The 25,926-nt window shown below is 48.5% G+C and overlaps 1 protein-coding gene across 3 annotated transcripts in view; it reads left to right on the top strand.

Moving 5' to 3' along the window:
- The window catches only part of UNC13B (unc-13 homolog B), a 393,995-nt gene that overhangs the window by 355,622 nt on the left and 12,447 nt on the right, over window positions 1-25,926 (top strand). For all 3 annotated transcript variants that reach the window (XM_077816579.1, XM_077816578.1, XM_077816577.1), the window contains 3 exons: window positions 4,209-4,332; window positions 12,608-12,664; window positions 25,845-25,925. In XM_077816579.1, coding sequence (XP_077672705.1) covers window positions 4,209-4,332; window positions 12,608-12,664; window positions 25,845-25,925 — 262 coding nt within the window. The remainder of the gene's footprint in view (window positions 1-4,208; window positions 4,333-12,607; window positions 12,665-25,844; window position 25,926) is intronic.

The raw sequence follows: 25,926 nt of genomic DNA, 5'->3' as shown, positions 1-25,926 counted from the left end.
CAACCTAAACCTCCCCCACTGCAACTTGAGACCATTACTTTGGCTATACAGGCTGAGTTGTGCAGGAAAACAGGCACAAATTGGTGGACATCCTTCAGTCTTCAACCCAGGGAGAGTAGCTCTCCTTATTAGTGAGGTACTGTTGGAGTCCTCCTAGGTTTTTGGAATACCAGAGCTGCTTTGACACCTATGGCAAAGCACATGGACAAGAGTTATGTTCCTGTGCATGGGGTTCGGGCATTTTTATTCACATCCTGCTCCCAATTCAGTTGTCATGACTGCAGCCAATGAGAGGTCATGACAAGATAGGTACAAGTCTATACCCAAAGACAAGGAAACAAAGAGGTTAGACTTCATGGGCCGAAAAATATATTGCCTTCGTCCTTGCCAGATGTGTGTTGCAAACCAGCAGGTGCTGCTGTCCAAGTACAGTTTTTTGAACTGGGACTTTGTAGCCAACTTCATGGACAAATGACCTGAATCTTCTAGGGAGGAGATGAAGGCATTTATCGCAGAAGTTTCATCTGGTCGCTAAGACATTTTTGTAGTTGGCAGCTGCAACAGCAATGTCCAGTGCCAGAGTTATGGTGTCAGCGATTAAGATGAGAAGAGCACCACCGTTGCAGAATTCTGGAACAGTGCAGACATCCAACAGAGCATGGAAGACCTGCCCTTTGAGAGATGATTTTTATTTTCTGGTAAGACAGATGAGAAGTTGCATTTGTTTAAGGACTCATAAGTAACCCTGCACTCTTTGCATCCGATGAAGTGAGCTGTAGCTCACGAAGGCTCGTGCTCAAATAAATGGGTTTGTCTCTCAGGTGCCACAAGCCCTCCTGTTCTGTTTGCGGATACCGACTATCCCAGCGGCGGCTGCTCTGAAACCACAAAAAGGTGTCATTTTGGAGGTCAGCAACAATAGCAATACCACTCAAAGGTATTTTAGACAGGCACCGTACCAACTGAGGCACCGGGACTACTCCAGAAAGGGCAGTGAGTCCCACAAGAGAAGGTCGTCTGGATCTGCTTTCACCCAGCCAGCTCGTCCACCTCCACCTTTGGGAATGCAGCCCATTTGACTATTAAATCAAGAGCACCATACCACTTGTGGATGTTTCAACACCATCTCTTCAGTCTGTAGGCAGGCCGTCTCGCTTCTGCAGTGCTTGAGAATCCACAGCAATGGACAGATGGGCCCTAAGCATTTTGGGGTTGAGTAATGCTGAACAATTCCTTTCCATTCCCCCCTCCCTTTTCAGGGACCCTTCTCATGAGTCACTGCCTCTTCAGCGGCTCCAAACTCTTCGTGTTCTGGCAGCTGTGGAGGAGATTCCTCGTTATCATCACAGGAAGGGATTTTATTCCCAGTATTTCCTGATCTCCAAGTCCAAGAGAGAAATGAGACTATCCTTGGTCTCAACTAGTTCGTCAAGTATATGAAATTCCACATGGTTACCTTGGCTACTATGCTCCCTGCCTTGATTCATAACTGGTTTGCTGCTCTTCATCTTTGGATGCTTATTTCCACATTGTGATTTTCCCAGGCCATAGAAAGTTCCTGAGATTCCACATTGCTGGCCAGCATTACCAGTACAGGGTTCTCCCCTTTGGCCTGTTGTCAGCTCCATACATCTTTATTAAATGTATGATGGTGGTAGCGGCCTACCTAGGAGGAGGTGAATTCATGTCTTCCCATACTTGGACAATTGGCTATTGAGCTGCAGATCAAGGGAACAAGTCCTTAGTTGTGTCCAATTCATGCTGGACCCTTCTGATTGTCAAGGGTTGATTTTGAACAAAGAAAAATCAATATTGAACCCCAAAAAATCAAGTCCACATATGTCTGGGACTACTGGGCCATATGGCCACACACACTTACATGGTGCAGCGTGTAAGATTGTCTCTTTGCCCTCTTCTGCCATGCTTCAGGTGGGTTTATCGCCCCAGTTGATGCTCATTGGACAGGCTTCCCGAGTAGCCTCAGACTCACTATATTAGTGGACAGAACAATATGTGCCAGAGGGTTCCGTTTGCCCATCCTCCACCAACCAGAACAATAGTCACCGATGTCTCCATAATAGGTTGGGGAGTGTATCTAGGGAAGTGAAAGATTCAAGGTTTGTGGTCAGAGTAGAAAGCTTCCAGTCATATTAACATGCTGGAGCTTCAGGCAATATACAATGTGTATCAGGCCTTTTGAGATCAGAGCTGGGGAGCAGCAGTTCACACATTTGCAGACAATACCATCGCAGTGTATTCGGTGAACAAGCAGGGATGAGCCCACTACAGCTGGCTTTGTCAGGAAGAAACTATGCCCACGGTGGCACATTTACCAGGCTCTCAAAACCAGCTGGCTGACCATCTCAGCAGGTTTTTCTCAGCAACCACAAGTGGTTACTGAAGAGCAGCAGAGTGAGGTCCATTTTCACAGAATGGGGCATTCCTTCCATCGACCTCTTTACAATGAAGGGCAACAGAAAATGTCAGTTTTGTTTCCAAGTGAGGCTCAGTCGAGGGTCCCTAACTGATGCTTTCCATCTGAACTGGGGAAGAGACCTGTTGTATGCCTTCCCATTTCCCTCTGATTCCTCGGGTTATCCTCAAACTCACATTGGACCATACTAAGTTGATTCTTATTGCACTGGCCTGACGAAGCAATGTTAATACTCTGGCCTTCTCAGTGTGTTAGCTCAGCCTCCTAAATCTCTCCGTCTCCTGCCTGACCTGATGACCCAGCACCATGCCCAGGTTGTTCTTCCAGCATTTGGCAATCTACACCTCGCAGCGTGAATGATACTTGGCTAAATGAGGAGGAAGGAAAATGCTCAGAAGCAGCTCAGATAATAGCGTAATATCTGCCTCATAAGCTGTGGTAATACAGGAAGTTATCTACCTGGGAGATCATCTGTGAGGAGACTGGCTGACCCTTCATCTAAACCCCAAAGGTAGCTCAGACTATGCCCCCACAGACATGGACCCATTAGACAAGACCACAAGCAACACAGATCACATTTCTCAGTGATATCTCAATAGGGAACATTTGTAGGGCAGCTTCTTGGTCTTTTGTACACACTTTAGCTAGGTGTTATGCTATTACCAGATGCAACCTTTGGGATGGCTGTTCTGCAGTCTCTATTTAAACAGAGTCTGCAGCCTGGGATTTTGGATTGAAGAAACTGAGGGGGGTCACGTGGCATCACCCTGGGACAGTCAGGCGAGGGGCTGAGACCACAAGAGCTGAGTACTGCCCCTACAAGTAGTGCTAAGCACAATTCTCTGGCGTCGGTGTGCTGAGCGCCTGTACCCCTGGATGGACATGCGTCTGCACCCACATCTCAGAGAACAAGTTACAGTACCGGTAAGTAAGTGCCCGTTTTATATGGAGTGATGCTACGACACGTGTGACCCTCGTATGCTTAACAACCTGTCCCACTCTGTATTTAACTTGAACACGCTGGTTTTGCTTCTCCAGACCTGAAGAAGAGCTCTGTGAAGCTTGAAAGCTTGTCCCGTGCACCAGTAGAAGTTGATCCAGTACAAGATATTACCTCACCTACCTTATCTCTCTCATATCCTGGGACCAACATAATTATAACACTGTCTCATCCACTCATTTTATATATACACCTAGCCAATAGATAAATCCTTGTGTTCCTGTGTCCTCATCTCCCTGCGTCTCTAAAAGAGAAGCTCTAGCACAATCCAGAGTGATTGTGGAGTGTTTGCTGCAGTTCACACCAGCAGAGCATAATGGCCCTCTCTTAGTGTAAACTCACTTGCTGGGTCTTTCCCTATTTAGACGGATGAGCCCTTTGGGGCAGGGTGCTTCTCCTATTTTATGTGTAAGCATCCAGCACAGTGGGGCCCTGATCCTGTGTGGGGCCCCTGCAAGCTACCATAATGCAAATGAAAACTTTGTATTTCTCTGGATGTTAAATAGCAGTGGCTGAATTCTTGGGCACAAAAATCCTGTTCTGCGCAAATGTCTTAGTGCTAAAGCTGAAGGAAAAAGCAACAGAAAATGTTACTTTAGCAGCGCTGTAGGCAAAGGGACTGCTGCTCTTTCCTATGAGATGTTAAGTAAGAGTTAACATAAATTGTTTGCTAGGTGAGGCATTAAATCTCACCCACACTTCCACTCCATTTCTCCTGCAGACTGCACTGCTGGAACGGCATTGTTTTAATTAGCTCTTGCTCTCTCCTTGCAGCCTGACGCTCTTTGCCACGGTGTGCGAAAAGACGGTGTTGAAGAGGGTGCTGAAGGAGCTGTGGAGGGTGGTGATGAACACCATGGAGAAGCTGATCGTGCTTCCTCCACTCACAGACCACACGGTAAAGCGTAACCTTCTTCCTTACTCAGTGCAAAGCCATTCTCATTCTGCCATATAACCCTGTCTGGGTAGTGTGGTCTGCAGACCAGCCTGTTCTGAAGGGTGAGCTTGGAAAGGAAAGCGGTGGCCGTAATCTAAGAAACTAAAGAAATGGTTTTATTGGTTTTGGGATCTTGAGGCAGAGAGAGTGCTCTCCCAGCACAGCATCCGAGATGCTGGAGTCCAAAGGGTGACTGTCAAGTGCACCGAATTGTTGAATAGGAGGAGTCTGCAACCTTTTTCAGAAGGCAGCGCACATCAAATTACCCGGTGGCTGGGGCTGACTACACCGGGTTAGTTCAACCATGGAAACGCTTTCACTTCATGATCATCAGCTCCCTAGGCTGGGGAGTGTTTTTCTCCTGTTACACATGGTGAATTTGGGGTTGCTCATTAATGACACTTTTAGGCATCATCCCTACTGAGAGGGGCAGTGTTTCTGTCTCCGATTGCGGGGAGTTGTTTGAAGCATGACCAGGATACACCTGATTTCAAAGGTAGATGTATATAAGTGTTCAGCTGCAGGGACCAATTGGATTAATGTGTGTCATGAACTGCAGTGACCTGTTAATGGTGAAAAATTAGCCTGTCCCCTAATCCTGGTGAGCTACAGAAGCAGATTACATTGCAATCCCAGATATCCAGCTGCTTCCTAGGATGGTGTCCAGTCACAGGCAGAGTAAACTCCTGGCCCTGAGTTATAAGCTAATTGTTTGGAAATGGTCCAGAAATATTACTACTTGTCCACATTTAAGCAGGCTCTTGGCCTGGGTTGGTGTAATGAGTGGCTCTTCTTGTTTGTCACTGGTTTCTAGTATGTGTTGAAAGGTGTTCAGGTCATGGTGTCTGAAGAGGTGGTGGAGACTTGCATCTTGATGTAAATTTATTTGTCTTGTGAGAGGGAGGGCCCTTGTCTCACCCTTAAGGATACTGTAAACACCAGAGCTGTATTGCACACAGTGAATCATACCTTCCAAGCAAGAAACTATTGCAAGGGATCTGAGCATCAAACTATGGCCTTCTCTCTATGTTCAGGTTTTAAGTGACCATGTTTGTGTTTCTTTAATCAGTTTCATTTGTGTGCTGGATTTAGAATGGCGAAGATAAATAACTTTAAGGGAGGGGGGGCATGTATGTTTTCTAGGCTACTTTTAAGCTGCTGTGGAAAGAGTCTGTTAGTAGATATGCGGAAGCCTGAATGTAAGAGCAGCCTTATTATGATCCTAAGAATCCCTTCTAACCTGAAGAGATGAAATAACAGCTTTCCTAGGGCACCAGGGGAAGGAGCTGCTTTGGGCTTTTATGCCGGCCCCTTTTGAAGTTCCCATACTGAGGGGGAGGAAAGCACCAGATACCACATTTCCCGCTGAAAGGCAATACATAGCTACTGCTTGCAACCCTGCTGGAAGTCGCCACAGAATAGCCATTCTGTGATACTCCATATGGCTTTATGTTACCTTCTCTGACACATTCAAAATGGAGAGGCTACGAAAAGAAGCCCGAGTCCTCTCCTGCTTCTGCAGGATTTCTCCCATTGGGCAGGAAGTGGCTCTCTGACAAGAGAAGCTAGTCAGCTCATGGGATGTAGGTTATAATGGAATTGTATCTCATCTGTTGCTTTCACGCCTCTAGGACGGCAGGCAGCAGCAAGTGTCTTAATAACACACTCCAGTCACTGGTTCATAAGCCTGTGGATATTGAATTTCCATGGATTTCAAGACCAATGGCAACATGAGCTGCAGTAATTCAGAGAGCAATTCACATAGCTTACCAAGTATAAGTAAAGATCAACATTTAATTACAATACTGTCTCTCTTGGCTGAGTGGATATATGGGGTTAAGTTTCTGGAACTCAGTATTTTTAGGCTTCTGAATACATCTCATTTTATTATATTATCAAAGCTAATGCACATTTCTTTCGCCTTCCCTGCAGTAGAGTGCACCCCAGCCCGACATTGTGTGGCTGCACAGGTCAGTAACCAGATGCTTGATTCACACATGGACGGACAGCTCCTCAGATCTCTCTGCCTTATTTGCCATCATTCTCATTACACAATCAGCAGCTACTGCCCACCCAGCTGATGGCCAGAATTACACACAGTCCTACTGCGTTTCCTTCTGTGCCCTGAGAGAGACCTGTCTCCCCTAAACGAGTGCGTGATCTGGAGTAGACACAAGATTCAGTCTCTCTAGGGCATGTTTACACTCCTCTTCAAACAGAACTACATTAGTGCCAAGTCAGGACCTTTACATTCACACCCACAGCATCCACATGGAGGAGTTACAGCACAGCCCTTCAATCTGAACTGCTATTCACACCGTTCGAGACCAAACTGCAGAGCAGTGTAGACAGATGTGCCCAAAGCTTCAGGATCTGATTTTACCTCTCACTTTCAGAATGGCTGATAGCAGCACCATGTCTGTTATGCAAACAGATCCCCTGAAGTGGATGGCAGTGCTGCTTTAGCAGTCAGCGGGGCCGGGGGAGAAACTGTTCTGGCAGGGGGGCTGCTAGCACTCCTTACGGCCTGTGGAGATAAATGCAGCCTCTCTGTTGCATTAGCCAAGGGCAAGGAATTCCAAGTCCGCTCTTGTAGTGAGTGTGTGGGGAGGTGGTTTGCCTTAACTTTGAGCCAGATGAGCTAAATCAGCATCTCTGCATGAGCCCTGCTGGAAAATCAGATTCTGCATAATGTCAGGGTCCTTGGAGAACCACTTCCAAATACGAGACGCCTTTCCTGGCCCAGGTCAAAAACCAGCTTGTGATCGCTTAACGTAGCAAAAACACCTTAGAAGAATAAATAATCTTTGATTTTAATGGGTACTATACAGAAGCTCTGCTTGTCAGATAAAGCCTGTTAACTAGACAAACACAAATACTGCCAATAATCAAATCTAAAGACTGTCTGATCTGAGAGCCTAACACACACCTGAATGGAATAAATCTGCCTCAAGGCAGTACTTCATGCAAGCTAAAGCACTCGCAAATTAGTGTCATATAAAGAAATAAACCTGGGTACTAACAAGTTCTTTACAAACAGAAAGACTGTGGAGTTAGTCTCCGTCTACAGACCTGTGTATTGTGTCTTTGTGTTTTGTTACGTATGTCAAATCAAGTGTCAGGACACGTTAAACTTTAGTCTCTCAGGTGCCACAAGGACTCCTCGTTCTTTTTGCTGATACAGTCTAACATGGCTACCACTCTGAAACCTGTCTTCAGAGAGTGTAAATCGGCATTGCCCCATTGACTGTCAGCAGCTGAGAGCCCTGCCTGAATGGCTTTTTTAAAAACAATCAAACCATGAACAGAGATTTTAATTATCCCCAGGCTGCAAACTATAGCTCTCTTATGTCTGTGACAGGTGCAGGTATGAAGACCAAGTGAATTTCCTTGGAAAGCACTAGGAAAATTAGAACTGCTTATATCCTGTACCACTCAGAACTATGGGTGTCACCAGACAGATGGCAGTGCTTCTTGTGATGGCCCATTCTCTCTCCCCATTTTCCTCCATGATGCTTTAAGCATTTTGTTCTGGGGATCACCAGGAAATACTTTTGTGCTAAGCACCTGATGTCAAAGGGTTAAAATATAGTAATGTCTGTATAACGTGTGGAGGTTCTGCTGCTTCCAGGGACTGCTGCTGAATTCAGATTTCTGCAGTGACAGTTGGGGAGGGTTCATTCCCAAGGTGATGCACATGGTACAAGGTGTCTTGAGAGAGTTTTGTGGTGGGATGTTTTCTTGCATGGATAAACAGCTCCTTTTGAGGAGCCGTAGTATCTTGTTTACAAGAGTGTCATCAGGCAATGACAGGAGCTGTCCATGTTATTTCATTTAGGCAATCCCAACTTTGATGACAAACTCACTGTAATAACAGAATAACTTCTGTTTGCAAACATATGCTGACAGAGATTGGCATTGACTGACAGGGATAGTGCCTAGTGGGAAAGAAAAATTGGAGAGTAGTTATCTGAGCAGCTTTGTTCTATGAAGCATTCTGAGTCACTGGGTATTGCTCAGTGTTTCAGACCTGGCCTACTTAGGAGACTGCTGCAGGAATGCTACGTGCCTTGGGTGGCTCATGTTGTTATTCAAACTCGTATTGAAAAATTCCAAAGAGGAATGACAGAACTGAACTGTGATATATTAATATTTAAATAGCATTTTGGGGCTGCTCATTTAAAATGTCTTGTAACTTGATTTAGAAAATAGTGTGTGCTCTTCTGCTTAGCTCAGCAGGTGCTGAACCTTAAGAACCTCTTGTAAGTAAAAATGAACTCTAGAAATCACACAGCGTTTACCATCTGGCCATCAATACAGATCAAAACCCTAAGTGCAGTCACACGCATCAGTCAGGTATTGCAGTAGAGCGATTAGTTAACAGCACCTTGTAAAAGTTACTAGGATATACCTTTGTTACTCCTGGGGTAATTCTGCACCACTGCGGGTGCATAGAATTAACGTCCCCCACAGATTTCTTTGCTTCCCCACAGAAAAATGACTTTGACAGGGAAGCAAAGAGAATCTGCAAGAGTGGTTACGCACCACTCTCTAGCTGTGCAGATACATCATTTCAGGCACCCAGAGCTGACAGCAGGGCTGGAGGCAGGGGAGAATGGGATTTCTCTTCCCCTGCAAGGAGTGGCTGGGGCTGTGTAAGACTCACCCCAAGAATCCTCCCCAAGCTGCAGGAAGCTCAGCATCCTCCCTGCTTCCTGCCCCCATTGTTCTTCAGCTGTGGGGGGAGTGGTCACTGTACGGGGAGCTGCACCCCCATCCACCCAACCCCCGTGCATCTGGACCTCCCATACCCAGACACCCCCGCCAAGCCTCACCCCGTACACCCAGAACCCCTCTAGTCCTCCATATCTGAACCCTAGCCCAGTGAACCTCAATCCCTGCATCTGGAACCCCCCTGCCTTGGGACTCCCACCCCTGTACCCAAACCACCCCCAACTGAGCTCACTGCACTCAAACCCTCACCTTGGCAAGTGCCACACCTCTGCACCACCCTGAGCCCACACATCCAGACCTCCATGCCACTGACCCCCAACTAGCTGCACCCAGACAGGTTTCAGAGTCGTAGCTGTGTTAGTCTGTATCAGCAAAAACAATGAAGAGACCTTGTGGCATCTTAGAGACTAACACATTTATTTGGGCATAAGTTTTCGTTGGCTATAACCCACTTCATCAGATGAATGGAGTGGACTAAAACAGTAGGGGTGTGTGTGTGTATATATACACGTCCGTGTGTCGTCCCCCCCCGTCGTCCCCCCCCCACACACACACACAGATGGGAGTTGCCAAGTGGGGGGTCAGTGCTAACGAGACAATTCAATTAAAGTGGAAATGGGCTATTCTCAACAGTAGCATACCAAGGGAGGAAAAATCACTTTTGTAGTGGTAATGAGGCCAATGTAAACAGGGTGGCCCATTTCAAACAGTAGACAAGAAGGTGTGAGTAACAGCAGGGGGAAAATAGTTTTTGTAGTGACCCATCCACTCCCAGTCTTTATTCATGCTTAATTTGATGGTGTCCAGTTTGCAAATTAATTCCAGTTCTTCAGTTTCTCATTGGAGTCTGTTTTTGAATTTTTTTTGTTGAAGAATTGCCACTTTTAAGTCTGTTGTTGAGTGTCCAGGAAGATTGAAGTGTTCGCCGACTGGGGTTTTTGAATGTTATAATTCTTGACATAAAGACACTCAATTAAGTGCCAGAGGCAGAGAATGGGAGAGATTGAGATGCACCAATGTCCAAGACCCCACAATGGCAGAGAAACATTGAAGTGCGATGTACCCAGATAATTCCAGCTAGTGACCCGCACCCCCACGTGGCAGAAGAAGGCTAAAAAAACCCCACAGATCACTGCCAGTCTGACCTGAGGGAAAATTCCTTCCTGACCCCATATATGGTGATCAGTCAGACCCTGAGCACGTGAGCAAGAACCAGCCAGCCAAGCATCTGAGAGAGAGACACTGCTCAGTGCCACCTCAGAGCCCTGACACTCCCTGTCCAATGTCCCATCTCCAGCTGTGGCCATCCCTGATGCTTCAGAGAGAAAACAAAGCACATACCGCCAGAGTACCTGGGGGACAGGGATCCCTTCCTGACCCCTGCAGGAGACCAGCTGGAGTCCTGAAGCATGAGCTTCAGAACATAAGACATAAACCAGAAGGGCCCCCCAGGGCTGCCAAGCCCTGTCCCCTATCATCATAAGAACGGCCATACTGGGTCAGACCAAAGGTCCATCTAGCCCAGTATACTGTTTTCCAAGAGTGGCCACTGCCAGGTACCCCAGAGGGAATGAACAGAACAGGGAATCATCAAGCGATCCATCCGCTGTCACCCATTTCCAGCTTCTGGCAGCACAAGCAATCCCATCACACAATCACACACATAAATTTGTCCAGCTTTCTCTTAAAACTAATTAAGTTGTTTGCCCCACCGACCCCTTTTGGGAGGCTGCTCCAGAGCCTCACTCCTCTGATGGTTAGAAGCATCATCCTAATTTACAGCCTGAATTTGTCCCTGGACAGTTTATCCCCATTTATTCTTGTGCCAACACTGTCTTTCAGCTTCAATACCTCTTTGCTCTCCTTAGTGTTTACCCCCCTGTGATGTATTGATACAGTGCAATCAGATTCCCTCTTGGCCTTCTTTTTGCTCAACTACACCAGCCAAACTCTTCCAGACTCTTAGCACTAGGATTGTTTGTTTTGGTGGCTCTTGCTGTGGAAGTATGTGAGAGAGAGAAGGGATTACTGAAGTAAGGAAGAGTAGTGGGTAAAGGGGTAGGGAGGGGAGGTGGCGAAGGAAAATAATGTACAGTGTGAGGGGCTCATTAGAGATATTTGGAAACAGATGGGCCTTGTGGAAATTACCGAGTACACCAACAATCCCAAGGGCAGGGCTAGCTTCACTGGAATTCCTTTTGAAGTGGTGTATGGTGTTCATTAGGAAAAGTAACTGAAACAAAATTAAACAGTGGTGCCCTAATTATCATTTACTGGCCCAGAGGGACACGGGTCCAGTTCCCCATTCCAGGGGACAATCCTCCCAGAACATTTCAGCCCTCACTGAGAAGAAAGGGGGAAACTCAACTGGAGAAGTCTGGACATTTACAGCCTCCTCCCCACAGCACCTGCCAGAGTAGCCTGGAAGAGTGTGCAACGGAGAGCTAAGGTGAGCTAAGGGAATTCATGACCAGTGTGAGGGCAGGTTGGATTCCTCAGGCTCTCCGCTGAACAGTCCCTTTGGATCAGAGGTAGGAAAAGAGATGGGGAGAAAACACAGGGGGAGGAAGAAAATCATTTCAAGCACACCCTGTAAAGGATCTTAGGAGTAAGGGATGGCGATCACTGTCTGGTTGCTTGCAGCCTTACTAATTTTGTTTAGTACTCCAGTATCCAGGTGACAGGTGCATTGGAGAAGGGTGGAAAGATGCTATGGCAGAGGGAAGGAATGGCATCCTCCCCTCTGTCTCTGCCCAAGGATCAGCATTCATTGTGCTGCAGTGTATCTGGCTCCAAGTCACATTTCCCATCTCCAGGGCTCCAGCTTCCTTCCTTGTTGCGTCATTGTTCAGAGGACACAAGTAAACCATGGTGTGGGAACGGGATGTCTAGGTATTGATCTGTTTGTGTTTGTGAATAAGGAATTGTTATAGTATTCCAATAGACTGAGCCTGCCTGTCTTCTGCCTGAGATAATACACTAAAAAACAAGCAAATCAAATTGTGGGGCTAACGTGCTTAACCCCACTCTTCAGTTGCACTGTGCTGCATGTCTACACAAAAGTTTTAACTAATAATGTGATCTGCGCTTAGTTTATCATTAACTCCATAAAAGCTTTTCACTCCCAGATCCTAAGGTCTGGTTATAATTTTGTAGGAGAGCTTCAAGTCTAGGGTAATACAATGTCTTCACAATCTATTTGTGGGTAATCCATCTAGATGTGTAATCGGTTTAAACAGGTGGTTTCTGCAAGTGAGAGCTAGCAGTGTACCACAGTCTGCGGGAGCCCTGTATGTGGCTGTCCACAGGAAGGCTGCTCTTTACCCTAGCTAACAAATGTATTCCTTGGAAATGGAGGAAAATAAACTAGCATGACTGGCACTGGGTTTGTTATATCAAGATCAATGGACCAACTTGATTTGCACCTTTTTCCTTTACTTGCTCAAAAATTGATTTCTAATCTTTCTCTCCTTTCTTCGACTTTAACTTCTCGCAATCATAGGGTACGCAGTTGATTTTCAGTGCTGCTAAGGAACTGGGACACTTGTCAAAGTTGAAGGTATTGATGTGTGTGGCTTGCATGTATGTCCTTGTATACAAACATGAAAGTGCAGTAGTGCATAGCATGCGTTTTGTCTCCCCCCTCCGTGACTGACAATGTGCACCTTAGAATACGTGCTACTAACGTGTGCTGCCCGTAGATTTACTGCATGGCTTTTCATTTACTGTAGATTGAATTATTTGCATGTTCAGTATAACAAGTGAACAATGGGGTAATTTATTTTAAAATGAAAAAGAAAGAACACTTTGCGAATCCATCCAATTCCTCTACCTGTACTTGTGCAATAGAAAATGCCGAGTTTTCGCTTTGAGCTCTTTTATAAATAGTAATCAGCACTTGTAATAAATGAATATCAATGGGCATGTACGCTGCATGAGCTATTGACGAAGGAATAGTTTCTGAATTGGACTCATTGATATGAAAATAACTGTCACTTCTAGAGCAGAGCTGAACTGTGCCCAGAAATTCTGACTGCGTAGGCTCCCTTTTGCTGGAAGTTGGCATTTAGCACGTGCTTTGACGGCACCTTAGCTGACACGCGTGTCACTAAGTGCACGCTGCCGCATGGTGAGCCAACCAAGCATTGCTCCCGGGGTCACAACAAGAACGATATGCAAATAGAGAAATTGAGATGCTTTATACCTGTCAGGCCCTTCTGAATATGATTTAACCTTCCTGTGTGCAAGAGAAGCTGCAAATAAGGAATCGCAACGCACACAAGTATCAGTTGTGCAGCAGGGAGGATTGGCAGGACGCTGAACTTGGTACAAGATGCTGATTGTAGAGCGCTTTCCAATGCAAAGAGCATTTTTCTGACTGAATTAATGCATTTTTAAATGTTCCATTAACACGGTTTCCCTGCCACTAAAATTCAGTTGCGTTGTGCGTGTACCACATTTGTTACACTCATTGACACAAGATGTTAATGGACTGTGACTGTGTCTGTTTGTTTCTTCTCCATCCGTGTCTACCCTCCACCTCGGGACCGTTATCTCTTTCCTTGCAGGCACCTCGGTTTTTCAGGAGCCCCTCGGGCTCTTCTGCGGCAGAACTCAAAGCTCAGATTCCTGTGCCAGGGACTGTGCTGTGCTATTCTGCCTGCAGCTGCGAGGCAGCTAAGCTGTCTTCCTCCTTTTGTCCTAGTACCTCTGCTCGCAGATTTCAGAGGTAGCTCAGCAGACGGGCAGCAACTTTGCTTCAGGCAGCCAGCTGGCCAAAGGCTTCAAGAGGATGGGGGATAGTCCTTGTCTTCTCAAGTCACTGGGGTCATATGAGGGCCTTTGCGACTCGTAAAGCTGCTCTGAATATAAATCTGAAATGGTACATACATTCTGCTAACTGCTATTGCCTGAAAATCTGGTGGGCATAAGTTCAGTGAAATGCAATTTTTTTTTGTACAAAGGACTTCATTTTCAGAATTGCACCTGCCTCATTTGCACAGATGCACATTCAGGGTTCCTGTGCAGCCCCTGATTTGCATGCCTGTGTACTTATGTGCGCACAGAAGTCTAGGATGACAGGGGAGGTGTCCACTGAAGTTCAGTTACCTGCATGTTAGCTGCACACAAAAGTGTACGTGCATTCTTCTCGATCCCTCCCAGAGGCACTAGTTCTTCTTCGAGTGATTGCTTATGTGCATTCCAACGGTGCACGCGCGCGTCACCTGCATGATCGTTGGAAGGTTTTTCCCCGAGCAGTACCCATCGGGTCGGCTGTGGAGACCTCTGGAGTGACACCTTTATGGTGGTATATATAGGTCCCTGCCAACCCGCCACCTGCTCTAGTTCCTTCTTACCACCAGTGACGGTCGTTGGAGCAGCTCAGTCTCTTGCATTCGCAAGTGCCTACCTCGTGGTTCCCTTTTCTTTGACGTACATAGTTAGTTTTATACTAGTTTGTAGTTAATTGGACTTATTTTAGGGGGCTTTCCCCCCGCCCCAGTTTCCCCAGGCACCGGGGCATGCCTCGGTCGCAGGGGTTTAAGACGTGTGAGAGGTGTGCGAAACCTATGCCCCCAGGCAATCTGCACACTGCCTGTCTCAATTGTTTAGGAGAGGACAGATAAGTGCCCAATTTGCAGGAGCTGTAGACCCAAGACTGAGAGAGAGCGGGACTATCGTTGAAGCTCCTCCTGATGGAGTCAGCCCTTTGCCCACAGCCGGCACCAGAAGCTGCACCAGCATCATTTGTGTGTAGCGCCCCGGCCTCGGAGCGGGATGTCCTGGCACCGTGGAGGGACTCCTCCGAGGAGCACTGGTGCTGCTCCCCAACTCATAAGGCCAGTGCCCCTAGGCAGCATTGCTCACAGTCCCTGGTGCCGCATAAGAAAAAGAAGGCGGACAGAGATCATTCCCCCGTCAAGGAGCTGCGAGGGGATTCCAGCGGGGTGCGTCCTCCGGTGCGACACCTATGGTCTGGGCCTCAAGACCTGGCACTGTTGACTCTGGCCCCAACAGGAGGCCTATCGAGTCCGGTGTTGGTGTCCTTCCTGACTCGGGAGGATCTGGAGGAAGAGCTCAACCTTCCCTCCACGTCGGACACTTATGAGGTAGTACGGGACCTCATTGCCATGATCACGCAGTCCCCGGCACCGCATGCCCATGCACCGGCAGCGGCTGCAGCATCTATCCCGGGGCCGCACGTGGCTCCAGCAGCTTTTACGGCACCGATGGCAGCCCCACCTCTGGTTCTTCATTGTGGCAAGCCTATGATGCGACTGCGCCACTTACCATCTCCCCAGTACCACTCCCTGGCACCATCAGGCCCCGCCCCCCTCGTAGTCGGGCAGACTACTTGTCCGAGTCGGTCACTGAGTCTTCTGTATCTTGATGCAGCCACTACGTCTCCCGATCCCAGCACTGCAGACCAGTGGAGTCATCGGCACTGGCAGTCGCCTGGCCGCCCCAGTGGCAGAACCCAGTACAATGGCCTTTTTGGACCCCTTGGGCCTACCATCATGCTCAGGGCTCCAGGCCAGTGTCGGTGGCATCTGCACCCCGTGCCCCCCACTCCCCAGAAACTTTGCTGGCTCGCCACACCCCCAGGCTCCTGAGGACCACGCGTGAGACAGGAACTCTGGGCTGTCACGCTCAGGCGCAGCACCTGGACCAGTGCCATCAGTGACAATGGAGCCACCTCCAGTCACGGGCGGCTCCGAGGTACCTGACCCGACCTCTCGAGAGCCCAAGGGCAGGAAGACCCTGTCCCATAGGCCACCGCCACCTCCTCGCCAGATGAGGCGGTGGCGGGCACCACCACCACCCTATCAGTGACGGCCGCCAGGACCTCCTTAGGAGGGTGGCCCTAAACCTCTGTCTCCAGACAGAGAAGGTCATGGAGAAGTCTGACCCAATGGTGGACATCCTTGCCCCAGAGGTGGCTTTGCCCCTAATAAGAACAATCTAGAACACCACTAAGGTGCTCTGGCAGACTCCGGCCTCTATACCACCCACCGCTAAAGGGGTGGAAAGATGCTATTTTGTGCTGCAGAAAGGGTACAAACACCTTTTCACCCACCCCCAACCAGGGACTCTGGTGGTTGATATGGCAAATCACAAAGAGAGGCAAGGACAGCCAGGTCCCACATCTAAGTCATGGGATTCTAAGAAGCTGGACCGTTTTGTCCAGAAGGTCTACTCGATGTGGGGGCTCCAGCTTCAAGTGGCTAATCAGCAAGCAGTACTCAGCCCCTATGCTGTCAACTCTTGGAGCTCGTTGGCAAAGTTCCAGGAGTTGCTCCCGGCTGACTCGCACAAGGAGTTTAGCGCACTCGTTGAGGAGGGCAGGGTGTTCTCCAGAACCTCCCTCCAGGCCATGTTAGACGCAGCGGACTTGGTGGATTGGACCATGGCCACTGCCATGACAGTGAGGCGCAGCGTGTGGGTCCAGGTGTTGGGGATACCACTGAAGGTCCAGAACACAATCCAGGGCCTCCCCTTTGACAGTGCAGGTCTGTTTGCCCAAAATACGGACTCTTGCCTCCACAGCCTTAAGGACTCACAGGCGACTTTGAAGTCTTTGGTGATCCACACCCCTGTACCTCAAAGAGCCTTTCAAGCCTCACTCCCCCTGTCCCTCTTCTACTCTGGGCCTCCTAGACGAGACTGGTCAAGGAGACGGGGCAGAAATAGAGTGCTGAAGGAATTGGCGGCTGTGATTGCAGAGCCATTGGCCATTATCTTTGAAAACTCGTGGCGAACCGGGGAAGTCCCGGATGACTGGAAAAAGGCTAATGTAGTGCCAATCTTTAAAAAAGGGAAGAAGGAGGATCCTGGGAACTACAGGCCAGTCAGCCTCACCTCAGTCCCTGGAAAAATCATGGAGCAGGTCCTCAAAGAATCAATCTTGAAGTACTTGCATGAGAGGAAAGTGATCAGGAACAGCCAGCATGGATTCACCAAGGGAAGGTCATGCCTGACTAATCTAATCGCCTTTTATCATGAGATTACTGGTTCTGTGGATGAAGGGAAAGCAGTGGATGTATTGTTTCTTGACTTTAGCAAAGCTTTTGACACGGTCTCCCACAGTATTCTTGTCAGCAAGTTAAGGAAGTATGGGCTGGATGAATGCACTATAGGGTGGGTAGAAAGCTGGCTAGATTGTCGGGCTCAACGGGTAGTGATCAATGGCTCCATGTCTAGTTGGCAGCCGGTGTCAAGTGGAGTGCCCCAGGGGTCGGTCCTGGGGCCGATTTTGTTCAATATCTTCATAAATGATCTGGAGGATGGTGTGGATTGCACTCTCAGCAAATTTGCGGACGATACTAAACTGGGAGGAGTGGTAGATACGCTGGAGGGGAGGGATAGGATACAGAAGGACCTAGACAAATTGGAGGATTGGGCCAAAAGAAATCTGATGAGGTTCAATAAGGATAAGTGCAGGGTCCTGCACTTAGGACGGAAGAATCCAATGCACCGCTACAGACTAGGGACCGAATGGCTAGGCAGCAGTTCTGCGGAAAAGGACCTAGGGGTGACAGTGGACGAGAAGCTGGATATGAGTCAGCAGTGTGCCCTTGTTGCCAAGAAGGCCAATGGCATTTTGGGATGTATAAGTAGGGGCATAGCGAGCAGATCGAGGGACGTGATCGTCCCCCTCTATTCAACATTGGTGAGGCCTCATCTGGAGTACTGTGTCCAGTTTTGGGCCCCACACTACAAGAAGGATGTGGATAAATTGGAGAGAGTCCAGCGAAGGGCAACAAAAATGATTAGGGGTCTAGAACACATGACTTATGAGGAGAGGCTGAGGGAGCTGGGATTGTTTAGCCTGCAGAAGAGAAGAATGAGGGGGGATTTGATAGCTGCTTTCAACTACCTGAAAGGGGGTTCCAAAGAGGATGGCTCTAGACTGTTCTCAATGGTAGCAGATGACAGAACAAGGAGTAATGGCCTCAAGTTGCAGTGGGGGAGGTTTAGATTGGATATTAGGAAAAACTTTTTCACTAAGAGGGTGGTGAAACACTGGAATGCGTTGCCTAGGGAGGTGGTGGAATCTCCTTCCTTGGAAGTTTTTAAGGTCAGGCTTGACAAAGCCCTGGCTGGGATGATTTAACTGGGAATTGGTCCTGCTTCGAGCAGGGGGTTGGACTAGATGACCTTCAGGGGTCCCTTCCAACCCTGATATTCTATGATTCTATGATTAATAGGAGGTACTTGTTACAGTCCTCCTCAGGCCAAGGCAGAAAAGGACCTAGGGGTTACAGTGGACGAGAAGCTGGATATGAGTCAACAGTGTGCCCTTGTTGCAAAGAAGGCTAATGGCATTTTGGGCTGTATAAGTTGGAGCATTGCCAGCAAATCGAGGGACAAGTTCATTCCCCTCTATTCAGCATTGGTGAGGCCTCATCTGGAGTACTGTGTCCAGTTTTGGGCCCCACACTACAAGAAGGATGTGGAAAAATTGGAAAACGTCCAGCGGAGGGCAACAAAAATGATTAGGGGTCTAGAACACATGACTTATGAAGAGAGGCTGAGGGAACTGGGGATGTTTAGTCTACGGAAGAGAAGAATGAGGGGGGATTTGATAGCTGCTTTCAGCTACCTGAAAGGGGGTTCCAAAGAGGATGGATCTAGACTGTTCTCAGTGGTAGCAGATGACAGAACAAGGAGTAATGGTCTCAAGTTGCAGTGGGGGAGGTTTAGGTTGGATATTAGGAAAAACTTCTTCACTAGGAGGGTGGTGAAACACTGGAATGCATTACCTAGTGGGGGGTGGTGGAATCTCGTTCCTTAGAAGTTTTTAAGGTCAGGCTTGACAAAGCCCTGGCTGGGGTGATTTAGTTGGGGATTGGTCCTGCTTTGAGCAGGGGGTTGGACTAGATGACCTCCTGAGGTCCCTTCCAACCCTTATAGTCTATGATTCTAAGGCCAGGGTTCAGCCAAACCTCCCCCTGGCCCAAAGTCAAACTTCTGAAGATGCGCCCAAGGACGGAGCGTCAGTTTTAGTCTTTGATCCTTACCCCCACTTTGTGAATCGACTCTCCCTCTTCTACTATGCTTGGTCTCAGATCACGTCAGATCGCTGGGTCGTCAGCACGGTAGGGGTGGGATATTCTATCCAGTTCTGTTCCCTCCCACCCACCTTCCCCATCCCTCTTCAGGGACCCTTCAAACAACTCCTGTTGCAGGAGGTGCAATCGTGCCTCACGCTAGGGACAATAGAGGAGGTTCCTCAGGAGTTCAGGGGCAAGGAGTTCTACTCCCGCTATTTCCTCATCCCCAAGGCCACGGGGGGCTCTGGCCTATCCTGGATCTGTGAGATCTCAACACATTCATAAGGAAAGTGAAGTTTCACATGATCCCTCTGGCCGCCATCATTCCTTCGCTGGATCCAGGGGACTGGTACACTGCCATCAACTTGAAAGATGCATACTTCCATATATCCATTATCCTTGCCCACAGATGATTCCTCAGGTTTGTAGTCAGTGGCCAGCACTACTAGTTCAGGGTGCTCCCATTTTGGGTTCTTGACGGCCCACTGGGTATTCACCAAGTGTATGGCGGCCATGGTAGCCTTCCTCCGCAAACGTCCGGTGCCAGTGTTCCCGTACCTGGACGACTGGCTTGTCAAGGCAGAGTCACAAGCACAAGCCCCAGAGCCTGTCTCTGGCCCAGGCCACATTCAGCAGGCTGGGCCTCATATTGAATGTGCCCAAATCCACACTGGCCCTGACGCAGAAAATAGAGTTCATAGGAGCTCTCTTGGACTCCATGCAGGCCAGGCCATTCCTGCCCGAGCTGCGCTTCCAAGCACTCACGGACATTCTCGAAAACCTTTGCCAATTTCCCACAACCAAGGCCAGGAATTGCAGGAAGCTATTGGGGCATATGGCAGCCTGCACATACGTGGTCCAACACGCCAGGTTATGCCTTTGGCCCCTCCAGGCGTGGCTGGTGCGGGTGCACAGGCCAGGCAGGGACCCACTGGACACGATAGTAACCCTTCCTGCTTGCAATCTCGAGTCTCTTCACTGGTCGCTGCAGCCCCAAGTGGTCTGTGCGGGAGTACCCTTTGCCAAACCCCAACCGACGCTATCCGTGGTCACGGACGCCTCGGCGCTCGTTTAGGGAGTGCACCTGGGCAACACCAGAACCCAAGGCCTATGGTCCCACCCAGAACTATTGCTGCATATCAATGTAAGGGAGCTGAGGGTGGTTCGTCTGGCATGCGTTCCAGGCCCACCTGCAGGGCGCATGTGTGTTGGTGCTGACAGACAACACTGCAGCGATGTTCTAGATAAACAAACAGGGTGGTGCTCGCTCCCCTCCCCTGTGCCAGGAAGCCCTCAAGCTGTGGGATTTTTGCATCGCCCACTCGATACACCTAGAGGCGTTGCACCTCCTGGGAGTGCAAAACGAACTAGCCAATCGCCTCAGCAGCTCGTTTCATGGTCACGAATGGTCCCTCAGGCCAGACATTGTGCACTTGATTTTCCAGAGCTGGGGCTCTCCCTACATAGACCTGTTCGCGATGCGGAGCAACAGGAAGTGCCAGCAGTTCTGCTCCTTCCTGAACCACAGCCCAGGCTCCTTCATGGACGAGTCACCTGCTGTATGCGTTCCCGCCCTTCCCTCTCATACACAGAGTCCTCCTCAAGGCTTGCCGGGACGGGGCTTCCTTGATCCTCGTAGCGCCAGCGTGGCCCTGCCAGCACTGGTTCACCATGCTGATGAACCTCTCAGTGGAGAGACCAGTAGCCCTTCCTGTGTGCCCAACTCTAATCACACAGGACCACGGCCATCTGCAACACCCCAATCTGGAGTCCCTCCACCTCATGGCATGGAAACTCCATGGCTGAATCCTCTTGAGCTCCAGTGTTCGGATCCAGTCAGGGAGGTCCTGCTGGGAAATAGGAAACCCTCCACTCGTGCCACGTACCTGGCAAAGTGGAAGTGTTTTTCCATCTGGTCTCTGCAGAGGGGAACTGAACCACAGCTAACTCCAATTCCCCTTGTTTTGGACTACCTGTTATACCTCAAGCAGCAGGGATTGGCAATATCATCTCAGGGTGCACCTTGCTGCCATTTCGGCAGTGTGTAGGTCAGTCTTCGGTAATCCCATGGTGGCCGGTTTCTCAAGGGCTTGGACAGTCTTTATCCCTAGGTACGACAGCCCGTTCCCCAGTGGGACCTCAACCTGGTCCTGTCCGCTCTCATGCGGCCCCCTTTTGAGCCCATGGCAACCTGCCCTCTGTCCTACCTTTCCTGGAAGGTGGCCTTTCTCATGGCCATTACCTCAGCTAGAAGGGTATCCGAGCTCAGAGCGCTGACTTACAAGACCCCCGTAAGTCTTTTATAAAGACAAGGTGCAGTTACGCCCTCACCCTGCGTTTCTGCCAAAGGTAGTCTCCCAGTTTCATGTGAACCAAGACACGTTTTTTGCCTGTGTTCTTCCCTAAGCCCCATGCCAGTAACAGGAAGCGCATGCTCCATTCCCTGGACATTAGGGACATGTGCCCTAGCATTCTACATTGAGCGCACAAAGCCATTTCGTAAGTCACCACAGCTCTTTATTGCAATTGCAGAAAGGATGAGGGGGCTCCTGATCTCATCCCAGCGCATTTCATCATGGATCACGTCCTGTATCAGGACTTGCTGTGACCTGGCTAACATTCCAGCCCCTCTGCTCACGGCGCACGCCTCGAGAGCGCAGGTGTTGTCCGCAGCATTCCTGGCACAGGTCCCTCTCCAGGACATATGTAAGGCAGCAACGCGGTCTTCCATCCACACCTTCACGTCACACTACGCCATCACCCAATAGGCGAGGGACAATGCAGCCTTTGGCAGGGCAGTGCCGCACTCGGCAACCAGGTGAATTCCGACCCCTCCCCCAGGGAAAGTGCTTGGAAGTCACCTATTGGAATGCACATGAGCAATCGCTCGAAGAAGAAAAAAGGTTACCTACCTCTTGTAACTGTTGTTCATCGAGATGTGTTGCTCATGTCCATCCCAAATCCCGCCCGCCTCCCCTCTGTCGGAGTATCCGGCAAGAAGGAACTCGGCAGGCGGCGGGTCAGCAGGAACCTATATATGCCACCATAAAGGTGCCACTCCAGGGGTCTCCGCAGCCGACCTGACTAGGGGAAAAACCGTCCGACAATCGTGCGTGCAGCACGTGTGCATACCTATTGGAATGGAAATGAACAACACATCTTGAAGAACAACAGTTACTAGAGGTAGGTAACCCTTTTTTCTAATAGATAGATAGAACACTGCATCCACATGAGCTTTGTCCGAAGAGCAAAGATTCCAAAGGGGTGTCGGTTCTGCAGGCCTGAGTAGCTGTAATCACTATATATAAGACTAAAAGAGAGAGCACGAGTGAAAGGCCATGCTGAGCCACCTTGGCTTCTCTGCCACTTGACAGGGTGCATAGGAGATCCGAACCACTCCTTGCATTTTTAATACAAAAAGGAAAGTGTAAAGAGAGCCCAGGGGTGTCTAGTAACTCGGCTAAAAAACTCAAGCTGGCAAACTGGACAAGCATGGTCTCTTGTCCTGATCATGAATCAGTTCACCATGTATTTTAGAGTAATTTCATGGTCTGAAAAGTGACTGTGGAAATGGCACCTTGGTAATATGCATACTTGATTCCCAGGTATCTTCTAAATGTCATCTGCTCGGTTTGCTGAATGGAAACAAGTTTTTCCTGCTCTCTGTGCTTGAGCCCATATATAGCATCCATGGAGCAGGGCGCTTGCAGGTTGCTCTGCCTCCCATTGTCCCAGAATGGCCAGCTCAGTTCTGACTCCAGATCTTTGTTGCTGATGCTGCTGTCTGAAGCAAGGAACAATGCAGCTGGCTCTTTCATGTGCTGATCCCAGCCGTGCTGGCAGACAGTGAAATTGTGTTCTCACTTGAAATCTTTTTATTGTGTTTGCAAAGTGCTCCTGGCTTGCAAGGCCACACCTCTTGCACTCTGTTATGGAAGCGGTGATGGCTGATGAAAATAAGCTTCGTATGCGGGAGATGAAGATCATAGGCAGCTCTTTGACTGCAGATGTTGCGGTGAAGCTCTTGGGCTGATAAATCCACGTCACACTGTTAAGTAGAGCTTACCCTGAAGAACTCCATCTGGGAGCAGACACATGTTACTCCCCAAATGGTAACATAGACCAAGGTCTGTCTCAGTAGCAGCTCAAACGTCAGAGAAGAATAAGAGTTTCCATGGTTTAGGAGAAAGAAAGGCTGATCTCCTAATATGGGCTCAAAAGGTAGGGAATCTCCCAACTTGCAGACAGGGACATAGGAGACATTTCAACAGGACTTAGCACCAGATGAGAGAGCTGCTCTATGTCCTGGAAATACAGCTACCTTGATTAAACAAGCCCAGTCCCAGGATAGGGTAGCCGGGTGCTCTAGATGAATGAGATGTTTATTCTGAGACTGACTGAAAGAGAATGCTTTGCCCTCTGTGTACAGGAATGTGAAACAGCACTAGCTTCAACTGAGTTACTCACCGGTCATAAGAGAAACCGAAGGAGAACTCCTGCTTCCGCAGCAGAAGGGATGCTGTGCAACACTGGCCATTGCCAGGAGAAAAGAGACTGCTGTGGTGTCACTGGGTAGCTCCACACATTGGTGCTGCTCTGGGATGTAGCAAGGAAGAGAATTAGAACCTGCTGAATGGCAAACCAATAACTGTGTGAATCCTAAACCAGAAGCACCTGCCCTACCCTGGAACTCGGCATGCAGGCAGAGATTTTCAATTCAGAGGTCTAAAGTTTTGGCTCCTTCCATTTATACTAAAAAACCTGACGAAGTGGGCTGATTTTTTTTTATTTTCTTCCCCAAAGCATGGAGCACCCAATAGCTCCACTGGGCACCAGCACTCTTGAAATAGCCCAATAACCACTGGGCACCAGCACTCTTGAAATACAGGCTACTTAGGTCCATCAATGACTATTAGCCAGGATGGGCAGGGATGGTGTCTCTAGCCTCAATTTGCCAAAAGCTGGGAATGGGCGAGAGGGGATGGATCACTTGATGATTCCCTGTTCTGTTCATTCCCTCTGGGGCATCTGACAGTGGCCACTGTTGGAAGACAGGATACTGGGCTAAATAGACCTTTGGTCTGACCCAGTCTGGCCCTTCTTATGTTCTGTATGGACGTAGGAGCCTAACTTTGTTTGAAAATCTGGGCCACATGAATCTAGGCCAGCTGCGTGCACATGTTCAGCGTGAGGGCTGAACATATTACTTCGCAAAGATCAAGGGGCCCCAGTCTATATTTAACTAAAGGCGGAGCCAGGCTCAACCAGATAACAAATGGAACATCAGCCAGGCCAGCCTTTGGAACCAGCACCTGGCAGTAAGAGAACATGAAATGTACCTATCTTTGGTCATTATGAAGATTGACTGGGCTCCCGTGGCAAGTGTTAGAAATACAAGACAGGAACGGGTAGCTACATCATGGCTCTGTTTGCTATGAAAGGTGCAAATGGCCAGGCAGGCATGTCTCCCTGAAAGGTGTAATGCAGCAGTCAGCATTCCCAGTGGAAAAATGTCTGGGTTTTGATAGACCCCAGTACATTCACGAAATGCGTAGTGGTGGTATTGTGTGTAATAAATTGCATTGACTGCTTCCCCTACATACTGACCACGAATGCTGCTGCTACTAAAATTCTAAACCTCTTAGCAGCTCAAATGGCCAACCCACCTGCTGGAGAAACTCTCCTTCACCAATATGCCCCCCCAGAATGTAGAATTTACCCTCCAAACTTACACTGGCTTGAGGCCCAGCCTGCAAAGAGATAATGCTTGGCCTGGTGACAGGTCTGCGGGTTGATTGTCTCATGACACTTAAGAACTAAAAATATATTCTGTTAACAAAAAGAAAAGGAGTACTTATGGCACCTTAAAGACTAACCAATTTATTTGAGCATAAGCTTTCTTCATGTAGCTCACGAAAGCTTATGCTCAAATAAATTGGTTAGTCTCTAAGGTGCCACAAGTACTCCTTTTCTTTTTGCGAATACAGACTAACACGGCTGTTACTCTGAATTCTGTTAACAGTATATTCTAACAGATGGACAATTAGAAAAGGAAGATTTCTAGGGGGATACACAGCACTGATTTTTAGTTGTGGTAGGTCCCAAGGTTTCTGTATTTTAGCTAATTTTTAGAAGTTTATAGACGGTATTACTCTTCTTCCTTGGATCTGTACTGTTTCACTCGGCACCAAGGTAATCAGCCTGTATGCATGGAGGGGTATGAAAAATACAGTAGGACCAATACATTTTTTTCCAAAAAAATCTCTCAAGCAGTTTTTCTGTCCAAGTTGTGAGACACACAGAACATGTCACTGTGGTCTGTGGTTTGAAGGTTCTGTTAGTAGCAGTTTTGGAGCGAGCTGCATAATTCATGAGTGACCAGCAGATTTGTCATTTGGGGCTTTTCATGAAACAGGGTTGCAAAGTACAAGCTTGGATTAAAATTCAGTCTGTCACCACGGAGCGTTTACCTCCTTCCCTCTTGTGCACACAACAGAACTTGAGGAAACTTTTTTTTTATCAGTCGCCTCAAAGGATGATTCTGAAATGGACCCTATCACTCTTTCTTACATAGCTGTATCAGTGCCCCAGCTAGAGAGCCCTGTGTGAATCCAGTGCACCTAGCTTTATTGGGGCCTTTGCCGCTAGAAGTATATTAATGTTTGATCTGATGGTTCTTTTCAGGATCACATGGTGAGGGAAGAAACTAGAAGTCTCACTCCAAAGCAGTGTGCGGTTCTGGACCTGGCTCTGGATACTATCAAAG

This window comes from Eretmochelys imbricata, chromosome 5 (assembly GCF_965152235.1).
Source record: "Eretmochelys imbricata isolate rEreImb1 chromosome 5, rEreImb1.hap1, whole genome shotgun sequence".
Lineage (NCBI taxonomy): Eukaryota > Metazoa > Chordata > Testudines > Cheloniidae > Eretmochelys > Eretmochelys imbricata.
Note: the sequence above shows the minus strand (reverse complement) of the source record. Positions and strands in the feature narration are given on the sequence as shown.